Raw genomic sequence first — 15,854 nt, 5'->3', positions numbered from 1 at the left:
GATAAACTCTTGTCTTTAGACTGTCCAGGGTCAGGTCAGAGGTGGTCATGTGCCTGCCTGTGTGCACATGGCTAAGCCACATCTGGCAGTTGTTTCTGGCAGCTGCCGCCTCTGGCCTTGGCCCCTGGCTGACCCCACTGTGCCGGACACCTGGAGAGGTCCTCCCGGCCCTCTGGGGCTCAGCCTTGTGCCTCACGCTCCGCTCCGGCTCCCTGGCACCTTGGGGTTCATTAGGAACAAGAACAACAAGCAGAGAGTGACTTTGTACTGCCCAACAGGCTTTCATCCTGAGAGCTCAAAGCACTTCACACACCAAGACTCATCAGTCCTCAGCCGAGGTCCCAGGTACCCAGTGATGGGGATGATGGGATGGAGAGCCCTATCTTTTCCAGATAGGGCAGCAGTGGGGCTGGGAGCAAACAGGGAGTCATCTATGGTGGGAAATCAGGTGGCCAGTAGGTCTGTGATAGAAGTAAAACTGGACTGAGGGCTTCAGGCTGCAAACAAAAGGGAGAGTCTCCCTTAAGAGACTATGAGCTGGGCCCTTCTTTCTCTCAGGCCCTCTGGTCTGTGTGCTCTGTGAGCTGCTGGAGAAGAAGCAGCAGCTTCTTGGGAATAGAAGGCCTTGGACTCAGATATTGATGAGGATCCCTAAGTGATCCCCACTTCTGCCCTTGGTGCTGGATGCTCCAGGGCTGGCTGACCTTAGGGTGGTGTCAAAGTGAGGATATATGGAGGAAAAAGTGCTGGTCCAGCATGGGCAGGCCCTCGCCCTGGCCTTGGGGGTGGGGTCTCCAGTGGGGCTACCAGGCCTGGTCCTAGCCCCACTCAGCCTTCCGAGTCTGCGCTGCATTCAGACCCACAAGGCTGGCCTGATGGACAGTTGGTATAGGGAAGAGATATGTTTTGCTCTTGTGTTTTTTTAGTGCTGGCAGAGCACTGCCAAAACTTGAGACCTGGGGCCCATCAGAACCATGGTCATTATGTTTTCCCACCGTGTTTGAGCCTGCAGCACAGCATTTATAACTTTGCAGAGGTGAGTGAAGCATATGCTCTCCATCTTCCTCCAGCCTAGGCCTGGCCTGCCACCCATCCATTCACCAATACCTCCAGGTCCTGGCCACATGGGAACTATACAGATGGCATGTGCTTTCATTCCTGTAGTGTGTTCAGTTCTGCAAACATTCATGGAGCTCCTCCTATGTGAGTAAACCAGAACCCCTGCCCTCAGGAAGCTCAGACAGAGCTTTACACAAATGCCTGTGATTGGAACCAAGTGTAAAGCCAGAAATACATGCAGTGTATGATAAGGAAAGGGAGGGAGGGTGTAGGGAGGGCTTCACAGAGAAAGTGACATTTGAGCTGAGCCTGGATGGTGAGCTGGAATTCACCAGGGTGAGAAAGGACCTTCCAAGAGGTAGGAACATTTCATGCCCAACTTGCTTACAGCTGGGTGGTGGGAGAGGAGCAGGGAGAAAGGAGGCAGCTGTCATTTACTGAGCACTTACTACGTGTCAGTCCTGATTCTATGAAGTTTAGGTACTATTTTATCATCCCCTTTACAGATGAGAAAACTGAGGCAGAGAGAGAGTCCATGACTTGCCTGTGATCCAGCATGACTTAGTGGCAGCATGGAGTTGTAGGCTTAGGTCTGCCCCCTGCCCTGCCTTGCGATGCACAGTCCACCTGATTCCGGGCTCTTCCACAGTCTGGGCCCCCAAGAAAAACCAGTGAGGGGCATAGGTGGCTCTGTTTGTTGGTCCACTTGTTGGAGCAGGTCCTTCCTATCAAACAGCTGGTCAAATATTTACTTCCTGGGTTCTGGGGCAGGCTTGAAGGGTGCAAAGATGAGCAGGTTGAGTCCCTGCCTTCACAGGGAGCTTGCAGTGTGACTGTGGCAGCAAGGCATGAGCAGGAACAGGGGCGCACTGACCCAAGGGGCAACCCAGGGCCCTGAGGTGGCACCGACAGTCGGGAGCTCCTGGGAAGCCTGAGGGTATTAATGTTGAGTAGTCCAGCCAGAAGCCAAGCTCAGGGTCCAGAGAGCCCAGTGGGATCTAGCATCAGTCTGGGCAGTTTTCAGGTCCTTTTTTTTTGCACCCCTTGTGCAAAAGGTGAATGTCTCAGTCCATGGGGACCTGGTGGAAAGCATAAACTTAGAACTTGCTAATAATGCAAATTCTTGGACCCTACCCCCTGACCTAAATCAAAAACTGGGGGGAAAAAAAAAAAAAACTGTGGGGATGGGGGCCAGCATGTATGTTTCAGCAAGCCCTCTGGTTGGCTATGATGCATGCTGAAGCATGAGAACTGCTGGTTAAGCTGTGGCCCAGCTTCCCAGACCAGAGCCAGCCCCATAGCGCCTGTGCCAGGCACCATGCTTGGGGGCTGTGAGGGGAATGGGGAATGGGGTCGCCACCTTGTGGGCTGAGAAGGGAGCAACAAGGACTTCCCTGGTGGTCCAGTGGTTAAGACTCTGCACTCCCAAGGCAGAGGGTCTGGGGTTCGATCCCTGGTTGGGGAACTAGAGTCCACATGCCATAACTAAGACCTGGAGTAGCCAAAGCAATAAATAATTTTAAAGAAGGGCACAACAGAGAGTATTTGGGAAGTAAAGTGCAATCCCAAAGATACACTGCTAAACATGGTGTGTAAGAGAGAGAGAGAGACCCGCAGAGTCAGACAGGTTTTCTGAGTGTCAGGCTGGTGAGTTCAGACTTCTCTGAGATTCTGGCTGGAGTTTGGGCCTTGCCAGAGGTCTGTGACTTCTGGCACAGCTGGGCAAGGCTGGATCTGAGCTCGTGGGCTAGTCCCTTCCCTGTGCAAATGGGGAAACTGAGGCCCAGAGAAGTTCACAAACTAATGAGGTAAAGAGCTTGGCAACTACCAGGCCACAGAAGTTCTTTGTTGGCTCAGACAGTAAAGAATCTACCTGCAATTCAGTAGACCTGGGTTCGATCTCTGGGATGGGAAGGTCTCCTGGAGGAGAACATGGCAATCCACTCCAGTATTCTTGCCTGGAGAATTCCATGGACAGAGGATCCTGGCAGGCTACAGTCCGGGGGATCACAACAAGCTGGACATGACTGAGCAACTGAGCACAGACACAGACAGGCCAGAGAGAAAACAACAGCTCCTGAGGCTCGGCCCCTTGCCCTGCCTACCTTGCCTCGTGTCTCAGTTCCCCGAGGGCCACGTGGTCTCCTGCCCCAGCTAGCCTTTGAACTGTTTGCCTGGAATACAGTCTCCCTCCTCTTGGTCGCCCTTCAGGCCCAGCACAGGCTTTGTTTCCTCTGCAGAGCCCTTCCTGGCCCTCAGGCTGAAGAGGGAAGTATATGTCTGTGTCCCCACAGCCCCCAGTGGCCCCCCCATCACAGTGCCCCCACTCAGCAAGAATCCCCACCAGGGAGACTGTGTTACATGACCCTCAGCTCCCGAAGTGAGGACCTGGCACATGGTTGAGTGAACCCGTGAAGGAGGCTGTTAACAAGCTCTTTCACCCCATACATGCACAGCTCTGGCACCTTCTCCGATTTGAGGAGGAGCAGTCTCATGGCAAGAGGCTGCCCTGACTGAGCCTCCTGCCCATGGCCGTGGGCCCCTCAGCACTCAAGCAGCCTGGTGGGCTGAATGCGTAGTCTTTCAGCGAGGCCCCGACTACGCCTGCTTGGTGCCAGACACCAGGAATCTAGCTAAGTTCCCACATGTCCCCTCCCCAAGGGCCCCATAGTCTAGAAAGATAAGAACCCAGGTTCCTCCAAGGTAGAAAGCCACCCTGTAGGGCAGAGAGTCTGTGCAGAGGTGGAGGCTGGGTGGATCAGAGAAGGCGGTGGCATCTGAGGTGATCTCAAGGGATTTAGATTAAGAAGAACTGCCAGTTGTTGAGCTGTCTCTCTTTTCCAGGCACTGTGCTAAGTTCTTGACATTCATTATCCCCATTCAATTCACACCACAATCTTAAGAGGTGGGTGAGATTATCTCTGTTTTACAGACAAGGAACTAAAGTCTCAGAGATGTTAAGTAACTTGTCTAGTTATACAGGACACTGGGCAGACGAGAATGTAAGCCGAGAGCAGCCTGACCCCCAGCCTCTGACACTCTCAGCGGTGCTTCTGTGGGGAAGGACGTGGTGGGGGTGGGGGGCATGCACAGAGGGCATGAGGGCAGACAGAATACAGAGCAAGTTCTTTTGGGGATCAGCCTGGAATATACAATTCCTACAGGGATGGGTTGGGGGAAGCACAGAGGTATATGGGAAGGGGTCCATTCACTGACCGAGCAAGCTCCCTCTGGCTCTGGCTTCCAGCCAAGGCAGACCAGCAGCCTCCCTCTACAGACATCAAGGAGCCAAAGAAGGTTTCTGAGTGCTGGAGAGGCACGCAGAGGTGAATCTTTCCCATGTCCACTGCTAGTGGAGTGGTGCTGGGGGCTGAGGAGCAGTGTCACCAGAACCCCAGATAATGGAGGGTTATGAGTGTGAGGCTTGGTGGAAGGTGATTGGTCTCCACCATTGGGGAAGGTCAAGAGAAACACAGAGTTGTCACAGATGACAAGGTGACTGAAAGAGGGAATCCGGGATAAAGAACAGTCTCTGGAGAAAAAAAATGGAGAAACTGGTTTTCCACATGCTGTGCATGAGCTAGTGACTGAAGATCCAGGCAGCATTTGTTTTAGGGTAAGTTCTTTCCAGCCCCGCTCTGTCTTACTAATCTGGACCACAAGGGCTGCATCTCAGCTCTCCCAGACTCCAGAGGCAAAGACTCTCCAAGGATAACTTGCAGGGAGGGTGGCCAGGCCTTTGGCAACGTGGGCCCCCTGCACCCACTGAGGCATCTACACTTGGTGCACATGTATGAGGCGAACTAAGACCTTTCCCCCAAAACCCAACATTTCTCTGATTTCCTGTATTTTTGTTTTATCTTAAGAATCCACATGAACTTGACATTGTACTCCATCATAGGTCTGTTTGTTTTAATACAAAGATGCTGCTTTTCCTTACTAATGAGCTTGACAAACCCTTCAGAAAGAGGCCCTGAGGTCATCGTGCGGCTTTGCATTGCAACCCAATTTGAGAAGCCAGTCTTGTCTGGTGTATAAAGTAACTCCCCTTTCTCGACCCCCACTTCATTTTCCCCTGACTTGGAGCCTCGGGAACAGCTTTCTCCAGCCAGGCTGATGAGGTGGGAAGTGCAGACCTGTCCCAGAGGGGAACAGGGCTCTGGGATCCCTTCCTCAGCTCTCTCTCTCTGCCTTCCTCAAGCAAGGGATGGCCTCATCCCTTAGGCCTTCTCCAGAGGGTTCTCCGACGCCAGGGCCCATCCTTTTCCAGTGAGAAGATTAAGCAGAGTTGGGCAATAGGTAAAGGCCTCCCCAGACTGTCCTCTCTGCTTTGTCCCTCCCTCTGCCTCCGTAAGCCAGAAAGATGGTAGTCTCTTACATCCCTCCATAGAGAGCGTTCTATTACCCCAGCCTCTAAAACAGGCAGAGTGTGGTTTATAGATGAGTTAACTGAGACCCAGAAAGGCTAAACTCCTTACTCACAGGCAGACAGCTGGAGCATTGGGAGATGTGTGGTGTCTCCTCTGATAGCATGGCCTCCTCTGTGCCAACTCTAGGTGTCTGGCCTGTGCCCTAAGTACTGGTAAGAACCAGGGACTCTGTACATCCATTCTGGGTAGCTGTGTACAACCCCAGCAAGTGGTGGCTCTGCTCTGTGAACATGTGCTGTCTCCCCAGACATAGGTGACGTCCCCCACAGCCCCCCATCTCTGCGGCTCATGTCCCCACGTCTCAGCCCTGGGCCTAGGTGAGGAACTGCAGGGTATACCAGCCTGACTCCCAGGGCTGAGCATCCCTGTCTTGGGAGGGTCCCCAGGAGGTGGCGTCCCTGTGAGACTGCCGGGCTTCTGGGGGAGGGGGCTGGGGGCCGGGATGGACACAGTGTCAGCCCTGGTGGTCAGGCTGGGCCTGTTCTCACCCTGACATCACACTGTCAGGTTGGGTATCAGTGGGTGGGTGCTTCTGGATGGGCAGATGAGGCTTTAAATCAGGAACCGTCCTGTTGGTCTTAGAACTGCCAAGCCTCATGTCCTCCCCTTCTTACCCTCACTCATGGACCAGCATCTGCCTCCCCGCTCTAGCTCCATCCCCAGCCAGCCCTGGCCCCTCTTCTTTGCCTTGTAGTTGAGGTGCCAGGCCCCTGGCCTGCCGAGCTAACAGCCCGTTGGGTCTGGTCTGGCTTTCACAGGCGCACCCAGGGAGGCTCTGCCCGCTTCCAGTTCAGTGGTGCCCGACAGCAGCGACCACATTCCCTTGCTCAGCACTATGTCCCTGATGGCTGGTAGGTGCCTGGTACATCACAGGGACTGAGGTAGACATTTGTTGAATGATGTGAGAAGAGGGCAAGCCAAGCCCAGGCACCAGGCTGGGCATGGTTGGCTGAGGAAAGATGGCTCAGGGAAAGCCAAAAGGCCCAGTGAGTCACGTTCCCCTTGTGAAGCCTGGCCTGTGGATACCAAATGGCTCTGCCGTCGGCCCCGGGGAGAGATACCTGACGGCCTGTTTCAGTGCAGGTGCTCTGTGCTCCCTTAAACCAGCTGTGTTTTCAGTTGTTGTTGTTTCTTCTTTCTTCCTCATTTGAACTTGGAGTCTGTAATTAACCTCCCGTAGGTCGCAGTCACTCTTTGGGTAGGAGAGGGGTGGGGAGGGGGCTGGCCCACAGTCCGCCAGCAGCAGGCCAGTGGGAGACTTTGATGCCAGGCAGGCTGGCCGCATTGTCTCTAGGTGTTGCCCCACAAAGGGGACTGCTCAGCCTTAGTCATGAGGTGAGGATCATTAACCTTTTCAAGAGCCCGCTGCCCCTGCCCCCTGGTTGTTGGGAGGAAGGCCGGGCCAGGTCCTCCTGGCTGGGCTGCCTGGCCCTGTCCCGGGCGTCTGTCTTGCTCTCAGATCTCTGCAGGCTCCGCACCCACCGCCCACTGCCAAGAGGAATGAGGTCAAGCTGCTGGCAGCAGCGGTACCGCCTGCCCTCGGGGCTGGGATGTGGGAAAGGAGCACCCCTGGTAGTCCATACTGGTGTTATCTTCAGAACCTCAGTGAGGTTCTTTCTGGGGACTCCCTGTCACACAGATGTGGGCCAGACACCCTGGCTTGGCATCAGGTGATGAGAAAGCAGAAGCCCCCACATAACCATGGCCCAACTGTGGCAACTGAGCTGTGCCTGCATGTTTTACAGGACCCCTCCTCAAGGGAGGTCTTTTTGTGGAGACCTGGGTCATCCTTGGGGCTTTCCAGGTGGCACTCGTGGTTAAAAAAAAAAACCAGCCTGCCAATGCAGGAGACATGAGTTAGATCCCTGGGTCAGGAAGAGCCCCTGGAGGAAGGAGTGGCAACCCACTCCAAAATTCTTGCCTGGAGAATCCCATGGACAGAGGACTGGCAGGCTACAGTTCATAGGGTCGCAAAGAGTCGGACACAACTGAAGAGACTTATCATGCACCCATGGGTCATTCTTGAGAGACTTTCCTCTTGTTAGAAAACTGCCAGAGGAGCCCTCTCCATACCCCCACACCCTGAGAGCCCCAGTCCTGCTGTTTTGTTGTTGTTCAGCAGCTAAATTGTGTCTCTTTCCATCCCACTGACTGTAGCCTGCCAGGGTCCTCTGTCCATGGGATTCTCCAGGCAAAAATACTGGAGTGGGTTGCCATGCCCTTCTGCTGGGGGTCTTCCTAACTCAGGGATGGAATCAATGTCTCCTGTATTGATAGGCAGGTTCTTTACCACTGAGCCACCTGGGAAGCCCAAGTCCCGCTGTTTAGGTGGTTCGTAAGTGGCAGGACTAGGAAGTGAACAACGTGACCCCTCAAGGAGGATGGGAGCTCAGGGCTTGGTCTGCGAAGGATACATTAGGGGCATGAAGGCAGGCTGACTACCACCCAAGGACCACCTAGGCCATCAGCATGCTGCCCGCCCGTCCCCTGTGGGGAAGGCACAGCCCCCGGGAAGCAGGGTGTTGGGAATCTCCACTCCCTTCTTTTGAGCACAGATTTCCCTCTTGTTCTACCTAATGCCTCTCATCTGTCCACTTTCCTGAGTGCTAGGCCTTTGAGGATCTCCTCTCTTTGTGGGGAAATATTCACAGACTCTCAGGACTGTGACACCCCCTCCCTTTAGCCGCAAAGCTGAATTTATAGAGAAGTTTATGGCAGTATCATTAATATCAGCAGAATGTTGGAGACAAACAGATTCATCTGAACAATTAAATATTATGCAGCCTTAAAAATAATTTAGATCTGTATTTCTAGATTTGGGGATATGCTTTTATAATATGCTAACCAAGAAAACTGGGATATAAAATGTTTTCAAAAGAAAAATCTTGCAGGAGGTATTTGAAAATGTCAGTGGTTTTCTTTCTGATGGTAACTGAATGGATCAAAATGTGCTTTTCTTTTCCCTTGTATTGTGTAATTTTTCTACAACAAAAATGTATTTCTTATGTAACAAAACAGTACCAGAGAGGGACAAGCTAAGCTCCTTGGTGGGTGGGAGCGATTACTCCACAAGAGACTAGGTCATTTCTGCATTCACTCCATGAATGCAGTTGGGTTGCCTCAGCTTTTTTCCTGACAGATCCAATCCACCCCACGAAGTCTTTGCTTGGTTCTGCTCTGATCCCGACACTCTAGAGACACAGTACAGTGGTCCCCATACCACAAACTAGCATTGCCCTCTGGGCCCTGGGCCATAAAAGACATCCAAACAATACCAGACCCCACTCAGAGAGGGTGCCCAGGCCAAGGCTGGAGCTGGCTCCCTCATGTCTGATGTCCCATGAGCTCCATCTTCAGCCCTTCAACAATCTGCTGTATCTACAGCCTCTTAACCTTGTCCCAGGTGTCCCCAGCATCTGGTACTGAATCCATGGGATGCAGTGGGAGAAGCAATGGCAGCTCAGGATTAGAACAAGCTTAAAATGCACAAAGGAAAGTAAGACGATGTCATTCCCCAGCCTGTAAGTTCTGATACCTTCCATCACATCTACAAAGCTCCAGGGCCATATTGGCCAGGTTGTCCACACTCCTCGTGGCAGAAAGCCTGACAGGGCTCCAGGCCCAGGAGTGAGGGTGCAGGGGTCCCCTGGGCATTGTTCCCAGTGCCACCTGCAGGGTGTGCTTCCTGAGCTGCCACCCGGCTCTCCAAGGGACTTGCCTGAAGCAAAAAAGTGCAGCCTGTTCTTACGGTCCTTTTCCTTTCAAAACACCCATCCTTGACTTTCAAAGAGCCGTGAACTAAGATGTCTGAGAACAGGGACCAGGATTGGACTCTGCTAGAGCAGGAGACAGTTCTCAGTATTTCAGAGGATGCTTGTGGGGAATCGTTAAGAGACAGAAAAGAAGATTCTTCATAAAGAACACAGCATAATTCAAATGTGTGGTTGTTTTTATTTTGTCATCCTTTAGAACAGTGCTAATAGGAATATAATATGATCTACATTAGGTAATTTAAAATTTTCTAGTAGGCACATAGGAAGTCGGGGGTGGGGAGGCAAAACAAACTCAGACTTCTCATCCTCGCTCACACAGCTTCATGTCAGTCACCAGGCCTACTCTCAAGGCTCCCCTGTCTTCCAGAATCTTTTAGCCACCTAGGCCTTTATTATCCCTTAAATTCACTAAGCTCATTCCCCCCTCAAAGCCGTTATCTGGGAGCTCCTTCTGGCCTCATGTTTCCTGAGATTGTTTGCTATTATATATTTTCCTCACTCTAATGCAGGCTCCATAAGAGCAGGAAGTTTATCTGCCTTGTTCACTACTGTACACTCAAGGACCCAGGACAGTGCCTGGCATGTAATAGGGTAAATGAATGAATGAATGAATGAATGGAGAACAAGCAAACCAGATGGGGTTGTTCTGAAGTAAGAAGACTGTCAAGAAGTAACTGAATTACAGAAGGGTCTCACTAGATGGGGTGGGTGGCTCCTTACGATCTGAAATGCTGTCCTGGGTTTCCCATGGTGGCAGGGAACAACCTTGAAGCCCCCTGTTCCTGGGTCCTCTGAATTGCGGTCATGCCTGCTGTCTCTGGATCAGTCTCTGTGCCACCATCACTGCCACTGTCAAGCAGTAGGCATGGGCTCAGGGCACAGTACTGCACCAGGACTCCTGTTAGGAAGCACCGCCATTTCCCACCAGATAACCCCCCCCATCCCCACCCTGGGTCACTCAGAGGAAGGGGGCCTGGGTCGGGAGGGGAGGGTCAGGGGGTTCCCTCACCTCAGGACTGCAGGGAATATCAACACTCTCCAAGCAAGGAAAGCAGGCACCTCAGAACCTGAGAAGAGCTCTCTGTGTCCTCTGTTCATGAGGAGGGGGTGGAGCCTAGTTGTGGGTGACCAGGTCACCAGGTGACCAAGAGGTTAGATCACTAGGTGCCAACCCAACCTTGGAGTCAAGCCAACTGTAAAGATGTGTTCATCTTGCAGCCAGACACTGAGCTCCACATTTATGTGCTTTTGCTTAGAGTATGTTACATATTTATCATGTACTTTTAAAACCTGCATACCTGGACCCCCTCTCATAGGTCCTGCTTCAGAATGTCCAGGAAAACATCCCAGGCACTGACATACTTTTTAAAGCTTCCTATTTGGTTCTTGATAGCTCAGTTAGTAAAGAATCTGCCTGCAATGCAGGAAATCCCGATTCGATTCCTGGGTTGGGAAGATCAGATGGAGAAGGGATAAGCTACCCACATCAGTATTCTTGGGCTTCCCTTGTAGCTCAGCTGGTAAAGAATCTGCCTGCAATTCGGGAGACCTGGGTTCAATCCCTGGGTTGGGAAGATCCCCTGGAGAAGAGAAAGGCCACCCACTCCAGTATTCTGGCCTGGAGAATTCCATGGACTGTACAGTCCATGGGGTCACAAAGAGTCAAACACAACTGAGTGACTTGCACCACTACTACTACCATCTGGTTCTCATTAGCATCTAGGGTTGACAATTATTGATAAGGAGTGACTGGGGTCCCCAGAGCAAGCAGTAGGAGGATGGTGGGGTGTAGGCAAGGGGGAAGGGTGCTGAGGCAGGGCTTCAGTCACATTAGAATAATGAAGTTCCAGAAAGTCCCACAGATTGAAACATATAAAACCTCCACACACACAAAAAAACACACAAAACCTCAAAAAAAAAAAAAAAACCCAAACAATAAACTAGCATTTTAAAATGTAAAGAGCAGATAATTAGAGGAAAATATGGTAGCAAAAGGTGAACAGCCTTAATATTTATTAAGAACTCTTACAGATTAGTAAGAAGATGAGCACCCAATAGAAAAAAAGAGTACAGACAAGAATAGGCAATTCAAAAAGAAGAAATACAGTGAGCCAATACACTTAGCAAAAGCAGTCAGCTTCACCAGGGGGAGTCAAGAAAATGCAAATCAAACAACAAAGAGGCATCATCTTTTGCCTAGCTAATTGGCAGAGATTAAATACATGATAATACCTAGTGTTGGTAAGCGTGTGGAAAAAACAGGCACCGTCATTCACTGGTGGGAGAGCAAACTGGTGCAGCCTTTCCAGAACACAATTTGGCAACATGTAAAACTGGGGAAGATCGCACCCCTTTCTGACGCAGCAATTCCACTTTTAGGAAGATTGCCTTAGGAAATAATTGTGGATAATAACAGTAATAGCCAACCTTTCTTAAATGCTCTGTGCATGCCAGGCTTTACATGCCTTATCACATATAATCCTCCTAGTCATCATCCCATGAGGTAGGAGCTGTTTTTATCACTTCTGAGGAAACTGAGGCCCAAAAGGATTAAGAAAATGGCCTAAGGACTTCAAGAGGCTCAGATGGCAAAGAACTCACCTGCTAGTGCAAAAGATGCAGGTTCCATCCCTCAGTCCGGAAGATCCCCTGCAGAAGGAAATGGCCACCCATTCCAGGATTCTTGCCTGGGAAATCCCATGGACAGAGGAGCCTGGCAGGCTATATAGTCCATGGGGTCGCAAAAGAGTCAGACCCGACTTAACAACTAAACAACGACAACAGAGGCATAGAACTAACAAGTTGCAAAGCCTGGATTTGACTTCAGGAAGTCTGAGTCAGGAGCCTCACTGCCAATACAGCAGAATACACTGGATATGTATCAATACAAAGGATGATGTGCACTGAATATATACACTGGATAGAGCTGCAAGAATATTCCTCTGGGCTTGTTTGTGATGAGGTGTGGTGAGGCAGGGGAGACTGTATGTTAAATTCCCCCACAATAGGAACTGGTTACATTATGGTGTACCCATATAGGAGTATTATGTAACTTTGAAAATGATGCTACAGAAAAAAACTATGTGAATCCTAGGAGGTTTTGTTTGTGCTTAAAAGATCTCTGAAAGGATATAAAAGGAGCTGATAGAATTGATTGCCTCCTAAAAAGGCAACTGTGTGGCCATGGTCAGAAATCAGAAGGAGACTTGTTTAAGTAATATACCATTTTTCACTTCTTGAATTTTAAATCATGTGAATGTAATATTTATTAAAATATTTATATACCTATAAAATACACCCACACACAAGGTAGGTTATAGAACTTATTCCAAAAAACTTTATTCCTTGAAATGCTACTAAGGGTTCCCCAAAAAGCTCCAGGACTCTTACTTGGGGAATCATACTGAAGCTGACGAAGAGACTGCTTTAATGTTTACCTGCAGGTTTCCCAAACTGAGTTGCTCATGGAACCATTTTCTTAATTAATATCTCTTATCCTCTCTCTGGAGATGAGTGCCTTGTAACTTGGGAATTATTTGTTATTATTTGGGAATTATTTGTTATTAATACTTAATGCCAAGGTGAAAGGCTTACAGTGTTTCATTAAATCAAAGAAATATGTTACCGGCACTGGTCCCACTTTGTTTAAAAATAGATGTGTAGGGGTGGTATGTGTGTGTTTTGCTTATGAGTTCTGGGATAATGGATGATTTTAGTTTCTTCTTTTATCCATTTGTGTTTTTTCATTTTCAGAAATGAACAAAATCATTTCGCATGCACCGTTGTTTGAGTCTATGTACTATATTTTTAAGGCTTTGGGATCCCTTTCTTTCCATGCACCCCATTCTCTGTGTGTGCATGCTTAGTAGCTTCGGTCATGTCTGACATTTTGCAACCCCAGGGAATGTAGCCTGGCAGACTCGTCTGTCCATGAGATTCTCCAAGCAAAAATACTGGAGTGGGTTGCCATGCCCTCCTTCAGGGAATCTTCCCGACCCAAGGATCGAAACCACGTCTTCTGTGTCTCCTGCACTGCAGGCAGATTCTTCACTGTTGAGCCACCAGGAAAGCTCCCAGTCTCATCTACTCCCTACTGAAAGCAGCAGCCCGGGGTTAGGTTCACTGAGAGGCCCCCATCTATAGCCAGGCCCTCTCATCTGTCTTTATCCAGGGCCAGCTCAAGCTGTGGCTCTGAGGTGGCAGGGGACGGACCAATGGCCTAGATGGGGTCTGTCTGTCACTAAACAGCTCTCTGGCCCCAGCAGACCCTACCTTCAACCAGGTTCCTCAAACAGAGATACTGAGGCTACGGAATCAGACACCAGCCAGCTGCAACCCTGACACGTTGCGCATCCAGGCAACCTGGGCTTTGGTCCCAGCTCTGGGCTGCCTGGCTATGTGACCTTGGCCAAGTTTCTTAACCTGAATGTCATCATCACCCTTTGAGTCAGCATGACGCTTGCCTTACAGAGCTCAGTGACCAAATGAGAGCACACACAAAGGCACTGGTGTCCCGCCGAGGGCTGTCCCAGTGGAATTATTACACACCCCAGCAGGGAACATGGGCTTGCCATCACCTTCCTAAGAACAGAGTACTTTTTTCTTTTCTTTTTTTAATAGGTTGTTCCTTCTCCAAGAGGGAGGGGAGCAAGGAGATGAAACATGGGAGACTGGGGCATGTGGAAATAGAATGGTGCTCAAGACAAATAGGAGAAGCCTTTTAGCTTGACATATGCAGCCCTGCAGCCCTGGTTGTGCCCATGCCCCCCAGTCTAGCCGGCCCCACCCCACACACAGCCATGCCACTTCACACATGCAGGTCAGCTCACCTCACCGACCACTGCAATTCTGATAAACCACAGCCTGGACCACCTCCCTCCCTTCCAGCTCCCTCATCCTTTGGCTTTCAGCTGAGTTAGCTGTTCCCCAACCAGCACTGGTGCCACACCTCTGGGCTTCAGCACCCCAAAGCCTCGATGATTGCTATGATGCCAGCTTCCAGCTCCTCTGCCAGACTGGACTTCCTGAGGGCAGGAGCTGTATCTGTCACTGTGGTCCACCTGTCTCTGGGTCCAGAATGGGCCTGCAGGTCTGGGACTAGAATTAGATCATGAGCACTGAAGTCCAGGAGACCTGGGTTTGAATTCCAGCTCCATCCCCTTGGGGAAGTGACTTCACTCTGAGCCTCAGTTTTCCCTATCTGTAAGTGGATTTCATCCTTGCAGGGAACTCACAGGGTTATTTTCATCAGTTAATGTGTATAAAACTCTGAAAACCATTCCAGGCATGAAGGAAAACTCTCCATCGGTGGTACCACACTGACAGCATCACAGACCCTTGGTGAAGGGTTGTTGATTTGAACTAGGAAACAGCACCAGGAAGGGTGGTTCCCCAGGATCAAACCCCACCTCGCCCAGAACAGTGGCCCTTTCCCCACTGTGTATGCTTGGCACTGTCTCACCACCTCCATACTCACTCCTGCCTTGTACCCCCACAGCCACTCGGCCCAAGCTGAAGAAGATGAAGAGCCAGACGGGACAGGTGGGTGAGAAGCAATCGCTGAAGTGCGAGGCAGCAGCCGGTAACCCTCTGCCCTCCTACCGCTGGTTCAAGGACGGCAAGGAGCTCAACCGCAGCCGGGACATCCGCATCAAGTATGGCAATGGCAGGTGAGCAACATCCCTCCCTCCATCCACCAGCCACCCTGCCTCCTTCCTGCACAGAACCAGTTCCCATCCCCCTTTTTTGTGGCTCCCTATTTCTCCTTCCAGCTCTGGCATGCTGCCCCAGTGTCTTGCAGACGGTAGCCACTTAATTAACATCCCTGGATGGTTGAAGGCCGTTTGATTGTCAAAGTCAGCTTTAACTGTGAAGTTCCATCTTGTCCATAAAGCTTTACAAAGGACTCGCACCCTTTGAGTGAAGCCCACCACTGGGCAGTCTTTGGTGAAGGACTCTGATCTATAATGTGTCTAGGAGGTCATGGGTGATGATACACCAGTTCCTCAGCTCAGCAAGCTGTCACTGGGCAGGGAGCAGGGTGAGGGGAGGGGCCCATGGCTTTGACTGGTGTCAGAGGAATCTTGGGACAGCTCCCCCATGACTTGGAAATTGTCTTGAGTCTTTGAGTCAAGGCTCCAGGGAAGGGAATCAAAAGGTCTAGGGTCTCTGGGCTGTGGAAGGTGGTCTGTCTCCCAACTTGGTCAGACAGCGGGCTGCAGGCACAGAGAAGCCAAGGATCCAAGGGCAGCCCCTCACCTCTCTCCTGCCTCTCACAGCCTCTGAGGGGCTGTCAGAAGGCAGAACAAGCTTGACCTCCACTCTGCAGATTCTGAGGGCACAGTGGGCTTCCGTCTCTGGCTGAGGGGCGCCCCAGCCCTTCCTGCTCCTCCCCAGAGGCTGTCATTCCCTCCTCACCCCCCAAAATGCAGTTTTAGAGGACCCTCCAACCTGTCCCACAGCCAAAAGCGATGGAAAAAAATGTCTGGGCTCAGGCTGCTCCTGGTTTGCTGGGAGGTCCTGGATGTACACATCCTACTCTCCAGCCTAAGTGTCTGAACCTGTGAAGGGAAGGGGTCAGGGGTCTGGGCGA

The 15,854-nt window shown here is 51.0% G+C and overlaps 1 protein-coding gene across 3 annotated transcripts in view; it reads left to right on the top strand.

Moving 5' to 3' along the window:
* NRG2 (neuregulin 2) overlaps window positions 1-15,854 on the top strand; it is a 188,408-nt gene that overhangs the window by 131,518 nt on the left and 41,036 nt on the right. For all 3 annotated transcript variants that reach the window (XM_070465469.1, XM_070465467.1, XM_070465468.1), the window contains exon 2: window positions 14,760-14,931. In XM_070465469.1, coding sequence (XP_070321570.1) covers window positions 14,760-14,931 — 172 coding nt within the window. The remainder of the gene's footprint in view (window positions 1-14,759; window positions 14,932-15,854) is intronic.

The sequence above is a fragment of the Odocoileus virginianus genome, chromosome 3 (genome assembly GCF_023699985.2).
Source record: "Odocoileus virginianus isolate 20LAN1187 ecotype Illinois chromosome 3, Ovbor_1.2, whole genome shotgun sequence".
Classification (NCBI taxonomy): domain Eukaryota; kingdom Metazoa; phylum Chordata; class Mammalia; order Artiodactyla; family Cervidae; genus Odocoileus; species Odocoileus virginianus.
The sequence above is the reverse complement of the archived record's forward strand: the minus strand, read 5'-3'. Positions and strand labels throughout refer to the sequence as shown.